This window comes from Triturus cristatus, chromosome 6 (genome assembly GCF_964204655.1).
Source record: "Triturus cristatus chromosome 6, aTriCri1.1, whole genome shotgun sequence".
Lineage (NCBI taxonomy): Eukaryota > Metazoa > Chordata > Amphibia > Caudata > Salamandridae > Triturus > Triturus cristatus.
In genome coordinates, this window is record NC_140589.1 from 985,910,101 (window position 1) to 985,932,108 (window position 22,008).

The following is a 22,008-nucleotide window of genomic DNA, read 5'->3' on the forward strand; positions in this document are numbered from 1 at the left end:
GCCTAGCCACAGGCCGCAGAACCATCCTCCACGTGGTCGCGGACGTGGATTCCGCCGAGGCGGTACAGGGGGTCAACGTGCCGGTCCATCCACATCCACCCCAGCAGCATCCGCCTCAAAGCCTTCCTAGTCCGTGCTTTCAGGCCCATTCCACGCCAGTGGGTGGCAGAGTTCGCCATCACCTGCTCCACTGGCGTTCCATCACTTCGGACAGGTGAGTGCTGCAAATTGTCCGAAGGGGCTACTCCCTCCCCTTCGAGACGACCCCTCCAGCCATGCCACAGCAGTGCCACCGCATGACGGGGGAATCACTTGAATCTTCTACGGGAGGAAGTTGCGGCCCTCTTGGCCAAAGGGCCCGTCGAGCGCGTTCCTGGTCCAGAAGTAGGCCGTGGTTGTTATTCCCACTACTTTCTGGTTCCCAAGAAGGGCAAAGGGGGCCTACGCCCTATCTTGGACCTCAGGAGTGTCAACGCCTTCCTCCGGAAGGAGAGGTTCAAGATGCTCACCGTAGCTCAGGTTCTGGCAGCCCTAGACCCTGGAGACTGGATGGTAGCGTTGGACTTGCAGGACGCTTATTTTCACATTCCCGTCCTGCCGGCCCACCGGCGTTACCTGCGGTTCACGGTGGGTCATGAGCATTTTCAGTTCACTGTGCTCCCCTTCGGCCTTACCAGTGCCCCTCGGGTGTTCACGAAAGTGATGGCGGTGGTCACAGCTCATCTGCGCAGATCAGTGGTTCCAGTCTTCCCCTATCTCGACGACTGGCTGTTGAAGGCAGGCTCGCCCCAGCAAGCAGTCTCCCACCTCCAGACTACGGCCGACCTCCTGCATTTGCTGGGGTTCTCCATCAACGTGCCGAAGTCGCATCTGAGTCCCTCCCAGAAGCTCCTTTTCACCGGGCGGTTCTGGACTCGGCGCAGTTCCGGGCTTATCATCCGGACTAGCGTGTCTGGAATATTCAGGCTCTGATTCCCATCTTTCAGCCTCTATCTCTGGTTTCGGTCAGGTTGGTGTTGCGGCTTCTGGGTCTGATGGCCTCCTCCATCCTGTTAGTGCATCACGCCAGGTGGCGAATGCGGGCTCTGCAGTGGGACCTGAAGTTTCAGTGGGCCCAGCATCGGGGCAACCTGTCCGACCATGTCTTGATCTCGGAGGGCACAGCAGTTGCAGTGGTGGCTCACGAACCGCGATTGGGTCAGCGGCAGATCCCTCTCCCTACCCCACCCGGAGCACGTTGTGGTGACGGATGCGTCCCTCCTGGGATGGGGGAGCCACATGTGAGAGGTGGAGATCAGAGGACTCTGGTCTCCGGCGGAGTCTCAGATCCATATCAACCTTTTGGAGCGGAGAGCGATCCGACTTACTCTGAAGGCATTCCTTCCCGTTGTCTGGGGAAGTGTGGTGCAGGTGTTCACGAACAACACCACCGCCATGTGGTATTGCAACAAACAGGGAGGGGTGGGGTCATGGACCCTTTGTCAGGAGGCACTGCGACTCTGGACATGGCTGGAACATCAGGGCATCACCCTGGTGGTTCAACATCTGGCGGGCTCTCTGAACGCCAGAGCAGACAAACGCAGCCGCCGGTGTATGATGGATCACGAATGGCGTCTAAACTCGGACGTGGCGCAAGGCCTCTTTCGGCAGTGGGGAGATCCTTGGTTAGATCTATTCGCCACCGAAGAGAACGCGCAATGTCAGCAGTTCTGCGCGTTGGAGTTTCTAAGGTGGCACTCGCTCGGGGAAGCCTTTCGTCACGAGTGGAGTTGCGGTCTGTTGTACGCCTTTTCGCCTGTACCACTTCTGCCCAGAGTGCTGAAGATCAGGTGTGAGAAGTTGGCCTGATGTATGATGTCACTAGTTCTAGTGTACACCTTATATCAGTCCAAACAACCCTTATGGTGATTGGTTGTAAAGTCAACCTTATAGACCACCTATCCTAGTGGTAGCATGGACAAGAGCAGTCTTAGGCTAAACTCTGAATGGCATGTGAAGCCAGCTGTTATACCATATATAATCCCTTGAATACCAAATGAAAGGACACCACAACAGATCTATATATAAAATAAAGTGTATTTATTCTAGTCAAACCCTCAGCACTCTATGAGATTCGAGGTAAGTACAACACAGTCTTATTCAAGCATACATTAAGTCACACAGGTAAGTAATACAGTTGGGCCCTAGGGGCCACGCAAACCATATACTAAGTAAGTGGTATAAGGACCACTGTCACGGAAATAGGATAGGCCTAGGCCTAGGGAATCGCTGGGGCTACACTATACTACCCAAGGTTAGGAAGTGGGAGGCCCACGGGATTCAGGTGCAGAGTGGAAACTCTCACGCATAATGCGTATAATCGATAGAAATAGTACAGTTTAGAATTAATAAGATTTAGGACACTTCTGGAGTAACTAGGAAGTCGAGACTTGAGAACTAGACACTAGGATAGTCAATACCCTGATGAGCACCGGAGTACCCAAGTTACCTAGCCCACGGGCTGCGGGTGCATAGGTGTGAACTTGCGTCGGGTTTCGTCGTCGACTCCTATGGATGCCTGAAGGAAAGATGCTGACAGGCAGTCAGTGAAGAGTGTCCGGTGGATCCCAAGGCCGGGATCAAGAAGGAAGGATACCTGCAAGCAGAAGGGACAGAGTCTGGGTCACTAGCCAGTGACCACGTGGAACCAGGAAGGAACCAGGCGATGTCGGGAGATTGTAGGTGAAGCTTGTCGCAGCAGCCACGGGTACCAGGAGACGTCGAGGACGACCAGGACCAGGAGGCGAGCTGTCCCACGAAGGCTCGTGCTGTCGGCGGCGTCGAAGTCGAACTAGGACTCACCAAGCCTTGGCAAGCGGAACCCACGAAGAATGGAGGACTTGCTTCTGGTGCAGACCAGGAAGGTCTGGGGTGCTTCTCTTTTGCAGAGGAGCAGGAGCCAGTCTGGAGGAGCCAAACCAGCAGTGGAAAATCGAAGGTGTGTCGTCGCAAAGGTCACTAGCCAACGGGCAAGCAACCGGACAGACGCGGCAAGCAGGAAAATGCAGAAGGGCCCCACGCAGGACTCGGGGAGTGTGGGGGGCTGATCTTCGGTGCAGATGGTGCTTGGGATTGGGGCTTCTCAATCCCCGGTGCACAACTTCGAGGGTGCCTCAGAAGCTGCGCTGGAAGATACTCGCCACTTTTCCCAGGTAGCCGGTCCCATGTCTCTCGTCGCCTCCACGGATCTCAGCTCGGCTGTGGATGTGGATCAGGGTCGGAGAAGTCTGGAAGTCAAGGCTCTGGTCAGGCTCTGCAGTCGGTCCCTCGTAGAACTTCAGCAAAGCAAAGGGTAAGTCTCTTGATGGTGCCTGTTCGCACAGGGTAGCCACTCCTTGGCCACAAGGGAGATTCTTCAGTCTTCTTCTTTGATCGAATGTTGTAGGTCCAGAGTTTCTATTCAAGTTGCAGGTTCAGGATAATCTAATTTAGCAGGGCCCAACTAGCTACTAATATACTGGGCTAGTGGGCTGGGCTACCTGCAAGGTCCCTCCTATGGGTGGACCAGTTTCGCGCCAGAGCTGGGGCAGGAGTGCCCCAGCACCGATTTGAACTGGACTATGCATGGAGCACCTTGTGTGCCCCAGGCATGTTTCATTCCTTTCAGCCCTCCCTGCCCCAATACACTAGTCTGTCTGGGGAGGTGCTAGCACCTCCCCAAGCAGGAAACCTATTGTCCAGGCCTCCCTGGCTGGGAGGGCTCCCAGCAGCAGGAGGTCAGACTCGTGTCTGTGGCAGCAGCATCCATTTTGTGATGCTGAGGCTTTGGTGAGAGTTAAACAGCAAAGTAGGATTTTAACATGTCTCTCCCTCTAGAAGGTAGGAATAATATCCTCATCACCAGAAATGGTATGGGGGTATTATTCCAAAGTGTTAGACACCTTACACGACATGTTTTGATAAAGCCAAACCATAATTACCATAACCGATTATAAGGTACTTTAAGAGTAAATGGTAGGCTATATCATAGAACAGCTATAAGGACATGGTTCCAAAAGCTGCAGACAGGCTCAGCTCATGCTAGAGCACCATCTCACATGTTACCAAGCACTCTGTCTCCAGGATTGTTAAGGCCTGTCATAGGAGTGGCTGATAGGTACACATGTGTCTATATATAAGGTAGGTATAGGAATACTACACCTAAGGAAGGGGTGATTACACGACCTTGCCCCAGCTGAGTGATCAGCCAGTTGTGTCTGATTGGAAGGCCAGACCAGGGGTGGCATAATACATGCTGCAGCCCCTGGGAGGCCTAGGGTACACCTATGCCCTGGGTACCTAGGGTACACTGTACAGGGTCCAATAAGGTGATCCTTACCAATTGGGTATGTACCTAGGGTACATGGAGTCCTTTTTAAAGAGAGAGCAGACAGCCTGAGACCCTGAATGGCAGGATTTCAGGCCAACTAAGTCGAAAAACCAGCTAGACACTAGGCAAAAAGTTGGGGGTAACCATAGTCGGATATCCACCTTCCTACATCAGGCACGACCGGGCCCAAGTCATCTTGGTGGTTCCGGATTGGGCACGAAGGTACTGGTATCCCGAGCTATTCAGTCTGTCAATCGATCCCCCGATACGACTGCCTCTTCAGGAGGACCTTCTGTCGCAGCAGCAGGGGACGGTCCTCCACCCGAACCTGTCCAGTCTCCACCTCCATGCTTGGAGATTGAGCGGCGACAGTTGATGCCATTTGACTTGCCTCCTGAAGTCTGCGATGTGATTCTGGCAGCCAGGCGTCCCTCCACTAAAACGGTATACGCCTGTAGATGGAACAAATTTGTTGCAAGGTGCACAGCAAAGGCTGTGGATCCCCTTTCCGCCCCTCTTTCTGAGGTTCTTCTCTTCCTTCTTTCTTTGGCCCAGCAGGGCTCTGCTCTGGGCACTCTTAAAGGTTATCTTTCTGCTATCTCTGCCTTCCTCCGGCTTCCTGATCAGCCTTCTCTTTTCAAATCCCCTGTTTCTCGATTCCTTAAGGGCATTACTCACATGTTTCCTCCTGTCCCTTTCGTAATGCCTCAGTGGGATTTGAATCTTGTTTTGACATATCTGATGTGCGCTCCCTTTGAGCCACTTCATAATTGTCCTCTTAGTCTGTTGACGCTTAAGACTGCTTTCCTGGTAGCCATCACCTCTGCTAGAAGGTCGATTGAGCTCCAGGCTCTCTTCTAAGCCTCCTTTCCTTTCTATCCATCCAGACAAGGTTGTGCTCCGCACTAGCCCTTCCTTCCTAAGGTTGTGACTGCCTTTCACATCGGGCAGTCTGTTACGCTGCCCACCTTCTTTCCGCATCCCTCGAAAGAGGAAGAGAGGCTCCACCGTCTGGACCCAAAACATGCGCTCTCCTTCTATCTGGACCGCACAAAACAGTTCCGGGTGGACGACCAACTCTTCGTTGGCTACGTGGACGCTAAGAAGGGGCGGGCGGTGCACAAGCGGACCATCTCTCGGTGGGTCGTTTTGTGCATCAAAGTTTGTTACTCCTTAGCTAAAAAGGAACCTCCTGTTGGGCTGAGGGCCCATTCCACTCGGGCCACGGCGGCGACGACTGCCCTGGGTCGGGGAGTCCCCTTGCAGGACATCTGTCAGGCAGCAACGTGGGCCTCCCTGCACACGTTTGCCAAGCATTATTGCCTGGACAGCCAAGTCTGGAGAGACCGTATCTTTGGCCGTTCTGTTCTCCAGGACTTTCTGGTGTGGACTTGGTTCGCAGACCCACCACCGGGGTTGGTATTGTTGGGGTATCTATTCTAAGGTGAGGAATCTAACTAGCGTGTTTCTTTCAGATGAACAAGTTACTTACCTTCGGTAACAATGTATCTGTAAGAAACATTAGTTAGATTCCTCACCGACCCACCCATCCTCCCCGCTCTGTGAACCGACATCTAGGGTTAAGGTTATTCTTTGCAGGGCCCTAGACTTTTTTGGCACCAGTGTCGGTCTCTTGCATGGCTCTGCGTTCGTGGCACGGAAAGCTATGTACAAGAACTGACGTCAGCGCGCGAGGGCGGCGTCTAAGTACTCCGACGACGTCATTCCGGCACACAACGCCGACGACGGACGCAGAGCCGCAGACGATGCCTAGCGACGCGCAAGGGGTATTGCTGACGATATCCGAATCCAGCCTGACGCCTGGGGATATACTAAGGTGAGGAATCTTACTAACTAATGTTTCTTACAGATACAGCGTTACCGAAGGTAAGTAACTTGTTCGTCAGTAGTGGGCAACAGCACTTAATTGTGCCACTACTACAAGGACACAGTGAAAACAAGACTCTAGGCTTCCCACTCCAGCATAGTCAGGCAGCTTTAAATCTGCTGACTCGATAAGGCACAGAATTATTTTTCCCTTGTTAATAATTTCTTCAGGTCAAAACATTCCTTTGTAATATTAGCAAGCCACCCCAAGGGAAGGCCTGGGTAGCCCACCAGCTAGTCTGCTTAATATTGAAAAGAAGGGCATGTTACTTTTGTATTTAACATGCCTTGAAAGCGTAGTTGCCGATTTCACTGTAGAAAGCCCTGTGGTACAATTGACCAGCAAAAAGTTTTACTAGCCACTACGCTAAGTGCTAACTTCCAGTCTTTTCCAGGGGATCCTCATCAATAGTCATAAGCACTTTCGGATAGTCCTCCTTCTAGGGTGTCACCCATCAACGTTGTGAACACGTTTCGTGACGTTCTCTCCAGAGGAGCACAAAAGCTGGGAATCACCATGTCAGCTCCTCAGACCACGACGTCTATCATTTTCGAGACACTCCATCAGAGGTCTGCGACTAGACCATTACTACCCTTGGTCCCTGGTATCATTGAGCCGGTAATGGAAGTTTTCCTTACTCCATCATCGGTTAAAGCAGCTCCTGCACAAATCTTAAAGAAATATAGACCTGCTGCCTCAGATCCTCTTTTCCTCAAATCGGATCCGCCACCGGACTCTGTCATTGTGGCAGAGGCAAAGAAGACACGCAGTTGCTTCTTCCTCCTCAGCTCCTCCGGATAAGGAAAGTAGAGCACAAGACTTTTGGGGGAAGAAGGCTTGCGGCTCTGCAGTGTCTTCTCTTTAAGTTTCTAACGCTGCGGCTCTTTTGGGCCGTTATGACAGGTCCTTATGGGATTCACTGGAGCTCTTCAAAGACCAACTCCTGAAGGAAGACCAGCAGGATTTCTCTGAAATTCTCCAGGAGGGTGCGCTGGTGGCCAAACAAATAATCAGCACTGCAGCGTATGGTGTGCCTTTGTCGGCTCACTCTTATGCACATGGCATATGTGCGCGAAGATCTTCCTGGTTGCGTCTGACTGCGTTGAAACAAGAGTCGCAACATCGCATCTTAAATCTCCCATTTTCTGGCACCTCACTGTTCGGATCACATGCAGATGAGGAAATGGCTAGAATGAAGGCTGAGTTGAACACCTTGAAAGCCGTAGGCCTTGAAAAGAAAAAGGAATTTAGACTACGCTACAGGCCCTACAATCGTAAAAATTACCAACAGAGGGTTCAAACCCCTCAATGGTCGCAAAACAAGCAGAACAAATCCCAGTTCCGGGGCCGTCGTTCCTCGAGAGGAAGAGGAGGACACCAACAATAATCCTCTTCTGCAACAAAAACTCAAGGGAAGCAATGAGTCTCTGCTTCCTCTAGCACTGTTGCACACTCCAGTGGGAGGAAGTATCTCAAACTACAGTCAAGAGTGGCGCAACATCACCAAAGACCAGTGGGTGCTGAATATACTAGACAATGGTCATGCACTACGTTTTTGCTCGTCCCCAAGACAGGTTCCACCGGTGAAATCCCGTCCGCTACACCTAGATCTCCTGCATCAGGAAGTGTCGACCCTTCTCAGGAAACTGGCCATAGAAGGACAGGGGTTCTACTCAAGATACTTCCTTGTTCAGAAAAAGGACCAACCGAACAAGTTCAGACCAATTCTAGACCTACGTTCTCTGAACAAGTTCATCAAGAAGGAAAAGTTTCGGATGTTGGCGCTCCATCAAAATTTCCACATCTGAGAAAAGGCGATTGGATGTGTTCTGTGGATCTCCAAGATGCGTATTTTCACATCCCAATCACACCACGGCATCGCAAGTAACTGCAGTTCATGGTGGGCACAAAACATTACCTGTTCAAAGTCTTACCTTCGGTCTGAAATCTGCCCCGAGGGTTTTCCTGAAATGCATGGCAGTGGTAGTGGCAGCATTACATCGCCAAGGTCTGTTCGTGTATCCTTAACTGGACGACTGGCTGGTGAAGAGATCATCCCACCCACATGGTGCAGGAACACCTTCACATCTGCCTGGACCTCCTGCAAGGCTTAGGCCTTCATGTCAACATGAAAAAATCGGTTCTTCAACCGACCCAATCACTCCACTATCTGGGCGCCACCCTAAACTCTGACCTCGGAAAAGTGTTTCCTTCGGAGGAGAGGTTGTCATCAGTGAGTCCAAAGCAACGTCATCCTCCATACTCATCAGCCATCAATAAAACAAGTGGCTTCTCTGCTGGGGTCGATGGTTTCTTGTATTTTTCTCATACCCAATGCCAGATTGAGGATGAGACCGTTACAACAAGATCTTGAGGACAAGTGGGACCAATCATCGGGTCAGTGGACCGACAGGATTCTCCTCTGGCCAGCAGCGAAGATGTCCATTCTCTGGTGGTTACAACCAAAGAATCTTCTGGTGGGAGTCCCATTCCATCAAACTAAGCCAACACAATCCCTAATCACAGATGCGTCCCTTCAGGGATGGGGAGCACATCTGGGTCATCTGCAAACTCAGGGCAGGTGGACCAGCAGGGAACGGGCCTATCATATCAACATGCTGGAACAGCGGGCGGTTAATTTAGACCTCAAGGCTTTTCAACCGTCGATTCAGTCCGAATTGATCCTAATACAAACTGACAATACAACCACCATGTATTACTTGAACAAACAAGGTGGTACACGTTCTCGCCCACTGTCTCTGGAATCCCAGGCGATCTGGCACTGGCTGCTAGCCAGAAACCTATCGATCACAGCAGTGCAGCTACCGGGAGAGCAGAACGTGCGAGCAGACGCCCTCAGTCGTCACTTCGACAAACAAGAAGACTGGGTGCTCAACGACTAGGTGGTGGCAGACATTTTTCATCAATGGGGTCATCCCTTCATCAACCTCTTTGCAGATGATCAAAACAAAAAATGCCACGCCTTCGCATCCACGTTTTACCGACCAGGAACGATTGGGAATGCTCTTTTGATAGACTGGTCAGGGACGTTTGCATACGCCTTTCCACCCCTCCCTCTCATTCTGAAGGTTGTGGCCAAACTGATTCGATCCAGCATGACAATGATCCTCATAGCACCATACTGGCCTCGCCAATGGTGGTATCCGGACCTGTTGCACCTCTCAGTGCGCCCGCATCGGAGACTCCCGTGCAGGCCGGATCTTCTGACCAAAATGGGAGGGAAGATCCTGCACCCCATTCTTCCCTCGCTCAGCCTGACAGCATGGCTCCTGAAGTCTTGCAGTACGGACATTTGAACCTTCCCTCAAGATTGCATGGACATTTTGAGGGAGTCAAAAAGACCATCCACGAGGACCTCATACTCCTTTAAATGGAAAAGGTTTTACTTGTGGTGTGTGCGTAATGGGTGGAATCCAATTCAATGGCAAGAGGAGGTAATCTTGCCCTATCTGCTCTACTTGGCCAAATCTGGTTTGAAGTATACATCCATAAAAGTGCATTTGGCTGCCATCACGGCATATAGAAAATCGCCTAACCAGCCTTCGTTTTTTCAACTGCAGGTGGTCAAGGATTTCCTACAGGGGTTGAAGAAGGTTTACCCTCCTGTCCGACCTTCCTCTCCACCTTGGGAGTTGAATCTGGTCTTATCCAAATTGATGGGTCCCCCCTTCAAACCCATTCATAAGGCCACATTACAACACCTTACATGGAAGGTAGCTTTTCTAGTGGTTATTACATCAGCACGCAGAGTGAGGGAAATCCAAGCACTCTGTTCTAAGGAACCGTATACGGTTTTCCATCATAATAGAGTGGTTATGCGAACTCACCCATCCTTCCTGCCCAAAGTAGTGTCTGATTCCCATGTAAATCAGCCGATTTCTCTTCCCTTCCCAATCCTGCTACACCAGCAGAAAGGTCTCTGCATTCATTAGACCTAAAGAGGGTTCTGAAATTCTACTTGGAGGGAACAAAGTCCATAAGAAAAGCTGAGCAATTGTTTGTAAACTACGGCTCTGTTAGAACAGGCCTTCCAGCTTCTAAAAGATCCATTTCAAGATGGATAGTGTCTTCTATAAAGTTGGCCTACCAAATAGCGAACAAGCCTCTGTTAGCCTCCCCAAAGCTCATTCTACTAGGGACAAGGCTGCTACGGTTGCATTCTTACACAATGTACCAGTGGCCAAGATTTGCAAAGCTGCAACTTGGAAATTGGTCCATACATTTACAAGGCAATTCTGTCTGGAATCTGACTCCAGAGCGAATACCCAAGTAGGCCAGGCCTCCTTGAGGAATCTGTTCCAATGTTAACTGGTTTTGGAGTCTTTATATGCTTTCTGTTTACTATGCATCTTGATTGTACTATGGTTACTTGCCCGCAGGATGAGGGGATGGGCTTGCTATTCTATTCATGTGCTTATGACTATTGATGAGGATCCCCTGGAAGAGAAGGATAAGTTACTTACCTTTAATCCTAGTTCTCTTCCAGGGGTATCCTCATCAAAGTCCTAAGCAACCCACCCGCCTCCCCGGGCGAGTGAACAAGATACATATTAACTCTTTGTGCTGTGGTCTGCAGAGATCCGCAGACAACAACTGACCTAACTGTCACCCCTGAGGCATGATGGGAATCTAGGGGTCATGGCTGTCTTAAAGGCACGTTGCCAGTTTATCTGTGTGTTTCTGTGGGTTAGCTATTCAGCTTTCTACAGTGAGGTTTTTATGCAATACAGCCTATGTGCTGGCAATGTTTTTCTCAATTAGCATCAGCAGAGGATTGCGGTCGCGTGCGATGGTGATTTCTGCTGTTTTATTAAAGCAGTTTTCAAATGTGCATTTTCTCCCTGCTTTTATTGGAGTGTTTTTATATACAGGGGAATTTCTTACAACATTGTTCAGCATTGCTATGGAAGGCTGCATTGTGTGTATGTATGTATATATATGTATATATATATATATATATATATATATATATATATATATTCACATATATATTCACTGAAAAAACCATAGGTTTCACACATGTTATAGTTAGCGGAAATTTTACTGATAAAAAAACCAATGAAATTCCCCCGTTATAGTTAGTGCAGGAAACTATAACTCACGCGACCGCAATCCTCTGCTGATGCTAATACTGTATTTAGACACTTATTTGCCCATGTCTTCTTCCATAAATTTTTAGCTATACATATATTACAAATATTTTTTTTTCATAAAGACACATATGTCATCAGCAGAAGATTGCGGTCGCGTGAGTTATAGTTTCCTGCACTAACTATAACGGGGGAATTTCATTGGTTTTTTATCAGTAAAATTTCCGCTAACTATAACATGTGTGAAACCTATGGTTTTTTCAGTGAATTTGCAAGGTTTTTTAAATGCTAATTCCTAACTATAACGTGTGTGAAACCTAAGGTTTTTTCAGTGAATTTGTACGGTTTTTTAAATGCTAAGTTACTTTACGCCATTCGTGGCATGCGCGCCCACTTAATGCAGTTCGTTCCGTGCGCGCACGGTGCGCTTCGCGCACCGTGCGCGCACAGTGAGCACGCGGCGCGCTTCGCGCACCGCGCGCCCACTTTACGCAGTTAGTGCCGTGCACGCACGGTGGGCACGCGGTGCGCTACGCGCACCGCGTGCCCACGTTACGCTAGATGGGCCATGTACGCACGATGCGCTTCGCGCACCGTGCGCACATGGAGGACATATTATGCGCTTCCTTGTGATAGGTAATCTGTTGAAATTTTTTGGGGAAATGCTGTGCTCTTATATGCAATGCACAAATGGTGGCCTTCGGCCACCATTTGCACACGGGGTGGAGAGAGTGTGGATTTTTTTTAATTTTTTACCGTACGCGTACGGTAAGCGTACGGTAAGCGTAATCGGCGAAATTTTCGAAAAATAAAAAATTACAGTTTTTTGCCTTGGGGGATCTTTGAAGACTCAACTAACATGGTTATGTGCATGGGCGCTGTCTAAACAGCCCCTTTATATGTTTTTGCCATTTGTTTATCAGCTCCCCCCTCAGAGTGCGAGAGAGAAAATGGCGGCCGCCGCTTCCTGGTTTCGACCGATTCGAATGTTTACTAAGATCTAAGGGCCAATCAGAATCGCGCTCGCGCACGCCACCGTACGCGTACGGTAAGCGCACCGTAAGCGCACCGTAAGCTGGCTCAGATATATATATTGATTTAAAGGCTATTTTCTCAGAATCTACTGAACAGATTTACACCAAACCTACAAAAGGCACTTCCTTGACCTGAGGACTACCTCTCTGCCAAATTTCAAGTAATTCTGTTCAGCCGTTCGGGCTGTAGCTGTGTCTAAAGGTCCTATGGAAAAATGCATGGGAAAAACGCGTTTTGGGACCCCCCTTTTATCTCAGCCCCCGCTTGACGAATCCCCCCGAGACTTTCAGGGTAGGAGCGGAGCGTAGCGCCCCACCTATTTTGAAAAATTCGCAAGGATTCGTCGACCGGCGCAAAAGTTATTCAAAATAGAATGTTGCGGATTTCCTATGGAAACGTGGTCCTAACTATAACTACCTACTGGCGACCGCCAGTAGGTAATATCTATATATATATATATATATATATATATATATATATATATATATATATATATATATATATATATATGAAATCCACAATCCTGAGCCAACCCAGTCACGGGCGCAAGAAACATATATATATATATATATATATATGTTTCCACATATATGTTTCCGGGGTCCCGCGTATGGGCGGGAAAATTCATGTGCTGATGACTTTGATGAGGATACCCTTGGAAGAGAACTAGGATTACAGGTAAGTAACTTATCCTTACGGACCACCAAAGATATTACTCCAAGGTATCTAATTAATCATTTGACATCAGATTAAGGTAACTGTTCATGAAAAGGTGACTTTTGAAAATCACCACTGTTGCCCAGACATTGAGTAGCCTTCCCTGTTTTTTGCAGCAGTTGTCACTTGAGACAACATGCCTTCCCCCTTCCTAGGAAGTGTGAAGTGCTCCCGGGAACAAAGAGTATTGCTGAAGGGTGGAGTAGAGACCTCCTTCAGCAGGATGACTACCGGGTAGTGGCCACAGATGGCCTAGCTCGAAAGAGGCTACTGCATTAGTGAAGCAAATGGCAATCAGACCTTCTCCTTTGTTCATTCAGGCCGACAGACTAGCATCTCCTCCAGAGGGGAAAACCTGTTGCAGAACCAGGTTTCCAAGGGGAGTGGCTACTTTTGCTGGTTACAACCCAGGGGTGTGCACAAAGCTCCTCACAGGTGAAGAAGGCGTCACCATCTTGGTTTATGGTAGAGTGGGGTATCCTAGCATTCTTTGAGTGCCAAACCCCCAGGAAAAACCATAGTGGGAAATGTAGCCTTGTGGGAACTATTGCCCCATTGGCCAGCAAGTCCTCCCCTCCCACAAACAAGAAGCCAGTATAAAAGTGGCAACTGACAACCACAGTCCTAAAATCACTGCTGGACTGGCAAGAAGAGAGAAGGGGGGGGGGGGGGTGCTGGCTCCAGGGAACAGCAGTGCAAAGACAATCTGGACTGGCAAGAAGAGAGAAGGGGGACTGCTGGGTCCAGGGAACAGCAGTACAAAGATAATCTGCACCAAGCAAGGACTGCACCTGCTGAACTCAAGGGGCTGGCAAAGAAGACTGTGTCTGCTTTGCCCACTTTTGGAAGAAGAGCTCCAATTGTCCCCAGAATTGAAGGATAACTGCCCTGCTTCTCCTTGGGCCCAGCAAAGAGAGGCTGCACCAAAGACTGGAAGCACCCACTGAACCAAAGAGACTCGCCAAGAGGACTGCCCCTGCAGTGGGCACACATGGACAAAGGATCCACTTGTGCCAGGTCTGAGGATGTGACTCTATGGGCTAGGTGGCCCCCTACTCAGTCCAGGGACACAAAAGCTAAAGGAAGCCTGCACTTGAGAGCGCATTTGCTTAGGATCACCTGCTGGATGCTGAAGTGCCTGCGGTGAAACAGTCCTAATTGGCATGAGGTGTCCCCAAGTCCATGGGACTCGTGGCCATTGTTAAAGTGAACCCTGGTCCACGTGTATGAAAAAGACACTTGCCTGTATACAACCGCTGTAACCAGAGAGCACTTAACCAGTGGCAATTGGACTCAAGGAGGCATAGTAGGAGATGAAGTCCTGAGGCTGGAGAGGACCCCTCTCATGTGTGGACCCTGGGATGGACCCAGGAATACCCACCATATCTCCCCTGCAGCTTCTCAGCATCCTACATCCCAAGCATCTGGACCTCTGCTTTGCTGAAACCACGATCCCAGTAAAATCTTTTGTGAGGACTTTTAGACTGCTGGACCCAACAGTTAATTGTCCTCCTGGACCTAAATGGTCCTTGTGACTGGCTCCCAGCACATGGTAACCAATCCAAGAGAGGAATGGTAGTCATCTTAGCCAGCGGTTAATGAACCACAGTACAGATTACAAAGATTTATTGGCTCATAAAAGAATGTATTTATCTTTAAAAAAAAATCATATCTTCGGTTCCCCTCAATAGATTTTTGTTGGTTGGGTACTTAATACAAATAATCAATGTGTCAATAATCATTCAGTAGATAACAAAGATGCACACACATGAACCAAACCAAGAAATTCAGAAATTGAATTCGTTTTTACTCTGTGATATGTATCAAAATGTTCAGCAAAATATTTACAGGACTAACCAACAATAGGACACATAAGACGTAAGACAATCAGTGATTGGGCGTGCTTATTGACATAGAATTGACCACAAGTTCACATATAACATATATATACAATAACAAAACACAGTAATGCAGAAAAGGTACAAAATCAAGAGCATAGACCGCAACAGGATATAATTTTCCTAATTCTGATTGTGGGATTGCGTGGACAAATTGGACAAGTAACGTCGACGTTTCGACTCTATGTAGTAGTGCTGGATTGTATGCATCTAGAGCGGGTCTTCATCAGGACATAAAGTTGGACTGGCGGCCTGTAAGTGCAAAAGATTTTTCCGTAAGGGCCATGTGTGTGTCGAGTGACTAAAGAAACACTAAAAGTTTCAAACAGTTGAATAGTATGCATCGTGTCTCTAATAAACGATCTGATCTCCAGGACAAATGGCTGTAAGAAGCTGTCAAGATATTGATTTAAAGGTTCCAACACGGCCCCGCACCCCGACACAATCGGTCTTCCTGGGGGTTTTTGTAAGTACTTATGCACTTTCGGGATAGTGTAGATCGTAGGGATCCTTGGATTTATTTTATTAAGGAACTTACTTTCCGGTTCTGAGAGGAATCCTTGCTCTGTACCATAGCTGGTAAGATCTCAAATTGATTTGGCAATTTCCATCGCAACACGTACCATTTAAACACAATGTAAGGGTACTCCTTAAAATTACCTCTCCCTCACGGGCGACATACGTAGTATGTATATGTCTTTTTCATGGGTGATATACTTGATGAATGGATCTTTATCCCCCGTGTGCACAGATACGCACATATTCTTCCCTCACGGGTGGTATCATACGATTCTCCCGGTTTTAGTTAGCGGTTTAATCACTTTTCATTTACCCCGGCTTCCCCCAGTGGCTCTAATTATGCCCTTTCATTTTCAGTATGTGGCAATCGTTGTGACGGCACCACCTTCTTTTTCAGTCGAATAAATTATTGTCAAGGTACGTGCCTTTTACTTGTATCTCATAAACTCCGAATAGTTCAATAGGGAAGCCATGTTGCTACTTCATTTCTTTTATTCATTACAGAATAGATGATCAATTTAGATGTTGGCTGACATCTCCTTAAATGCAATACCAGGAAATCAAATCCTGTAAAAATCCTGATTCCAGGTGAGCATTTTTGCCGCTAAGTGAAACTTTTAGTGTTTCTTTAGTCACTCGACACACGCATGGCCCTTACGGAAAAATCTTTTGCACTTACAGGCCGCCAGTCCAACTTTATGTCCTGATGAAGAACCGCTCTAGATGCATACAATCCAGCACTACTACATAGGGTCGAAACGTCGACGTTGCTTGTCCAATTTGTCCACGCAATCCTACAATCAGAATTAGGAAAATGATATCCTGTTGTGGTCTATGCTCTTGATTTTGGACCTTTTCTGCATTACTGTGTTTTGTTATTGTATATATATGTGAACTTGTGGTCAATTCTATGTCAATAAGCACGCCCAATCACTGATTGTCTTACGTCTTATGTGTCCTATGGTTGGTTAGTCCTGTAAATATTTTGCTGAACATTTTGATACATATCACAGAGTAAAAACGAATTCAATTTCTGAATTTCTTGGTTTGGTTCATGTGTGGGCATCTTTGTTATCTACTGAATGATTATTGACACATTGATTATTTGTATTAAGTACATACTTAACTAAGCTTACGTGATTCCCAACAGAACCGTTGTCTTTTGTTTTCGTTAAAACGCCCATATTCTGAGGGCTACTGGGTTTCCCCATTATCTTTAATGGTTTGGTACTTAAAGTATGCTAAAAATACACTGTTTTTAAAAAAAATTGGGGTTGGTTTTTTACTGTAATTTTTCTTGCATATCTGGTGTTTTGGTACTTCTAAATGCTTTACACTTGTTCCTTTCACTAAGCCTGACTGCCCTGTGCCACAGCTGCAGGACTGACCTAAGGGTTTACTTAAAGAAACCTAACTGGAACTGATAGAGATTGTGATATTATTACTTGGTGAGGTTTCCCGAGCACACCACATAGTAATCCACTTTCCCACACTGATCCTGGCTAGATCAGTAACAAAACTGAAACAAAAACGCTGCATGGTGTGCACGACTACAAAATGACACAGCCACACAAAAAACGTTATAAAAATTATTTAGCCATGCTGCATAGCACCAGGGATGTAGTACAGCATGGCTAAAAACCATCAGAAAAGCCAATAAGTCCTAAAGGCAAGACTTATTGGCTTTGCCAATTATTGTTTTCCAAAGACTTCTCCAAGTAGAGGACATATATGGTCCCACTGGAAGAGATGAGGCTCACTTGTTTGCCTGCTGTCTTAATAACATTTCAGCAGGGAATGTCTGTCTCACCTTATTGAAAATGTGCTAGCCACCACTGCTGGTAAAGATTTGTTAGTCGAAAGGAAAACACCTACAGGGAATAAGGCAGAAATAGAAATACTTGACTCCGTTCGGCTCAAACTGTATATGATTTTTGTATTTAGATATTGATTAAATCTATGCATTTGTATAGGATAGATGAATGGATCTGTTTTTTAACTACCCGGAAGAACCCATTAGGAAATATGCTGTGGGTAATACTATGAAACTTACATTTACAAATACTTAGGCAGTTTTTTAAAACTGTGCACACAGAATTGCTTTTCCTTCTGTTTTTGTATATCCTATTATTCAATTGTTGCCAAGCCACCCAAGTTACTGTGAGTGATTTCTAAGTATGAAATGGAAGTACCAATGTAAATTGACCTTTGATCTATTGTATTTCCTTCTAGGTGTTTGATGACTGCCATGAAGGTGGTGACATTTCTCCCTCAAACTGTATCTACATGACTGAGTGGTTTGACTTTTAATTCTGAAAACAGCCAGAGCTGCCCCAAGGAAATCAAACCAAGTGGCTTGTTATCACAGCAACACTACCGAACACCTGGAAAACGAAGAAACTGGGGAAGGCTTTGGTTTTGTGGAGTATGACATTACTTCTATTTCGGCTATTTATTTTACGTTGGACACAGAGGAAACCATTTTACCATTTCAATGCTGAACATCTAAACTAGTGGATCAACTTTTGTTGGAAAGACTTCTTGGTGCAGATAGCCCTCAAAGAACGCAATGGATTTATATATGAACTAATTACAACATTGCGAACACTGATGATGGGATTGAAATCTCATGAGCTAACTGGGTACAGTTCGAATTTTTAACTGTACCTCCAAGGTAAAGAACTGTGAGCTGTAGAAGTTACAATGACCTTCTGTTAGATCATTTTCAGTTGATTATTGAATAGTGTTAAATAATAAAATCAGGAGGTGCCTAGGAGGCGATTTTGAAACGTGCTTGAATGGTCTGGCTGCAGATTGCAATGTTATTGAGAGCTATTTCAACTGGGTTTCAGATGTGCCTTTCATCTACTTAAAAGCCTTTGTATATTTAGACATCCATACTGGGCAAGCACATTTTTTTAGAAATTAAAAATGCTTCAGCTGACCAGGTTGGAGCACTTTTGGTCTAAGTGTGCACTGCCAGTCGGTCAGCGTTTTTCCACCAAACTTAAATCCCAAAATCAGGGCTTTGGGGGGAGAGGGGGTGGGGGGTTGAAAGAAGACAGCTTTTAGTTCTGATATGAATAGGAGAGGTTAGTTCTCTGGCTGCCGGGCCACCATTAAGGTGTTGCTGACAGTGGACCTGGCAGACGCTTTGCGGTCAGAAACCAATCCCCACACACATATGTCTCTAAATGAGGTACGGCCATAATTTTTGCAGATGCCCAGTTTGCAAAAACCTTTAAATGACCCACTACATCTTGATAGATTCACTTCCTTAAAATTAGTCACATTCTTGGTTTTACATGATGTGGCCCAACCGTAAATCGGGCATGCATTCACTTCTCTGATACACATTAGCTGTTAGGAGTCATGTGGGGTTCACTGATCGGGGCAGTGATGTCACCTCTTTAAAAATGGTCCTTGGGAGGGCACTGACACGTAGAAGTCATAAGCCGGTGCATGTGACATTTTCAACCCTCTGTGTGGGATACAAATGTAATTCAGTATGAAACTGGTGAAAGCTTACCCATGCAGTATGTCATTTAGGACCTGAAATCAGTGGCGGTGGAACAAGGGTTGTGGGAGGTGCTGCAGCACCCCCCCAAACTTAAGAAAGTTTAGCTTGAGAATGAATACTAAAGGTGCCCTTCAAATGCGTTTGTTTTAGAAGCTTTTTTGTGTTTTTAAAGACAGTCTGTCACTTAACCACTATGCTTTTAGTGAAATCATGTTATTGGCGAGCACCACTGCCTGGAATGCAGGCGTTCATCACCGCTGGCAGCCTCGCACATACCCGTGAGCCAATCAAGGGCTGTTAAAATGAAATTATTTTATGAATGAATGAAAGAGCATTTGTAAAGCGCCGGTTACCCGGAGGCATCCCCGCGCTAACGGACACTCTACTCATTAGTAATCGTTCATGGGAAAAGTAAGGTTTTTAGCTGTTTACAAAAGTGAACGTGGTTTATTTGGGACCGGATATGCAGGGGGGCCATGTTCCAGAATTTCGCCCCACAGTAGGAGAACCTACGGCCTCCACATCTGGTGCGTTTTACTCTAGGAACTGTCAACAGGTATTTGCCCTCTGATCTTAGAGTTCTTTGTGGTTGATAGGGGTGCATCATGGCCTCAATCAGCATGGATCCTTTTCCAGTCAGAGATTTTTGTCTGATACACATAGATTTAAATTTGATCCTCTCCTGAATGGGGAGCCAGTGTAATGAGGATAGTGCTGGTCTGGCTGATAGACGTTTCGGAAGATTCAGCAAGAGTCGAGCTACACAATTTTGTACAGTCTGCAAGACTTTAGTAGTAGACAACGGGGCTCCAAGGTAAATGGCATTCGCGTAATCCAACCTAGACAGGACAAGTGCCTGTACCAGTAGTCTTCTAGCCAAAAAGGGGAGCAGGGGGAGAATCCTCCTAATCATTCGCAGAAGACCGTAACAGGTACCTGCAACTTTTCGCGCCTGTTCCTTAAAGTCAAGATTGGTGTCTAACACGATTCCTAAAATTTTAATGGTTTTTTTAGGGGTGGGTGGGGGTCCAAGGCTAACCGGCCACCAGGATTCAATGGTTATAGATGTTACTTTACCGAGAAGCATAACCTCCGTTTTTGCTCCATTAAGCTTCAGGTAGGAGGCCTCCATCCAGCTAGCCACTCTCTTCAGACATGCCGTGAGAGCCCCTCCTGAGTTGTCATCATTGTTCAAAGAAACGACTAGCTGAGTATCATCTGCATAGGTGACAATGTGCACCCCGAACGGGGTGACAATGCTTGCCAGTGAACTCAAGTAGACGTTGAACAGGGTGGGGCTTAATGCTGAGCTCTGGGGGACTCCACATGAAAGCGGTACTGGGTCAGAGATGCAGTCATCCGCAAAAATGGAGAAGACTCTGCCTTCCATAAAAGAACTGAGCCATTTCAATACAGCACCCCTGACCCCAATGTCTTGAAGACGTTTAATCAGGAGTGAGTGGTTCACAGTATCGAAAGCTGCGCTGAGATCTAGTAAGATAATTGCAGCGCAGCCTCCGTTATCTAAGATCTTCCTGGATTCCTCCACCACCGACAGGAGCGCGGTTTCGATACCCTGTTGTGCCCTAAAGCCGGTCTGCGATGAATGCAGCAAGGCGTTCTTTTCAAGGAAGCTAGATAACACAGAATTAACATGCTTCTCGGCAATTTTACAGACACCGGGGAGCAGGGATATAGGTCTGTAAATCGACCAGTCTTCCATATTCAGGTTGGGCTTTTTCAACAGGGCCCTAACCATTGCCTTTTTCCACAGGGGAGGAACAATACCTGTGCAAAACGAGGCATTGATAAGATCAACCAAAGCTGATAAATTGGTTTTCCTAATTTTGAAAAGAGCAGTAGGAGGGACAGGGTCAGAGGGGGAGCCAGATTTAAGATGAGTAAGAATTCCATCTACCTCCAGCTCATCTACAAGAGGAAGTTCTACCAGGAGAGGCTGTTCTAACCTTGACTCCATTTGGTGGAGCAGATGTACATCTACCTTCAAAGGAAAGGATTTATAGATAGTTTGAATTTTTTCTGAGAAAAAGTTTGCCATCTGATTACACCAGGATTGAACATTCTCCCGAATGGGACAGGGAGAGGGGGGTGCCAAGAGAGACTTTGCAATCTGAAAGATTTCCCTTGGAGAGTTAGCTGCAGATGTTATTTTTTCATGGAAAAAAATACTTTGTGCAGATTTTATCTCTATTTTATAAGCTCTAATAGCATTCTTATATTTAGTTCTGTTGGTCAGTAAGAAGCCTTTCCTCCATTGCCTTTCACATCTTTTACACTCTTGTTTGAGTTTTCTAAGTTCTGGGGAATACCACGGATTCTTTTTAGAGCCCGTTTTCACCTGTATCTTTTTTTTGGGCAAAATTTTATTTAACGAAGACTCCAGCCAATTATTGAAGATGTCATTGGCCATTATAGGATTAGAGTGAAGTGGGGGACGGGTGAGTTCCAGTTCACTTTCCCACATATTCCAAGAGAGGGTTGTCCAAGTACGAATAGACTTTTTTGTGTTCTGCACTACCGGTTTTAATTCCTGCCTGACCCATAAAAAAGGAATCCGGAAATGATCAGTCCAAGGAAGGGGAATAGGTTGGGACGCAGTCAAAGACTGGATGTTAGAAAAAATTGGATCCAATAGATGATTTTTAATGTGTGTGGGTCCAGAGACTTTTTGAGCAAACTGAAAGGTCTCTAATCCCTCAACAAGCTCTGTTATTTGGGGGTGTTTCATTATATCAAAATGAATGTTAAAATCTCCCAGAATCGTAAAGTTGGGTAGAGAACTGGCAAAATTAGTTACACTATCTATCAGAACTTGACAGAAAGGAGCAGTCGAGCCAGGCGGGCGGTAAAGTAGTATACCTGAAAAGGTAGAGGTAGGGGATAGTTGGATTGAAAAAAAAATGCTCTCACATTGCGATATAGGACTACTTGAGAAGCGGCATTTACATTCT

The 22,008-nt window shown here is 46.9% G+C and overlaps 1 protein-coding gene across 1 annotated transcript in view; it reads left to right on the plus strand.

The window, feature by feature from the left end:
* Window positions 1-18,305, plus strand: part of POLR3F (RNA polymerase III subunit F) — a 159,985-nt gene extending 141,680 nt beyond the window's left edge. The window contains exon 9 of the mRNA XM_085611768.1: window positions 17,749-18,305. Coding sequence (XP_085467894.1) covers window positions 17,749-17,826 — 78 coding nt within the window. The 3' untranslated portion in view covers window positions 17,827-18,305. The remainder of the gene's footprint in view (window positions 1-17,748) is intronic.
* The last annotated feature ends 3,703 nt before the right edge of the window (window positions 18,306-22,008 follow it).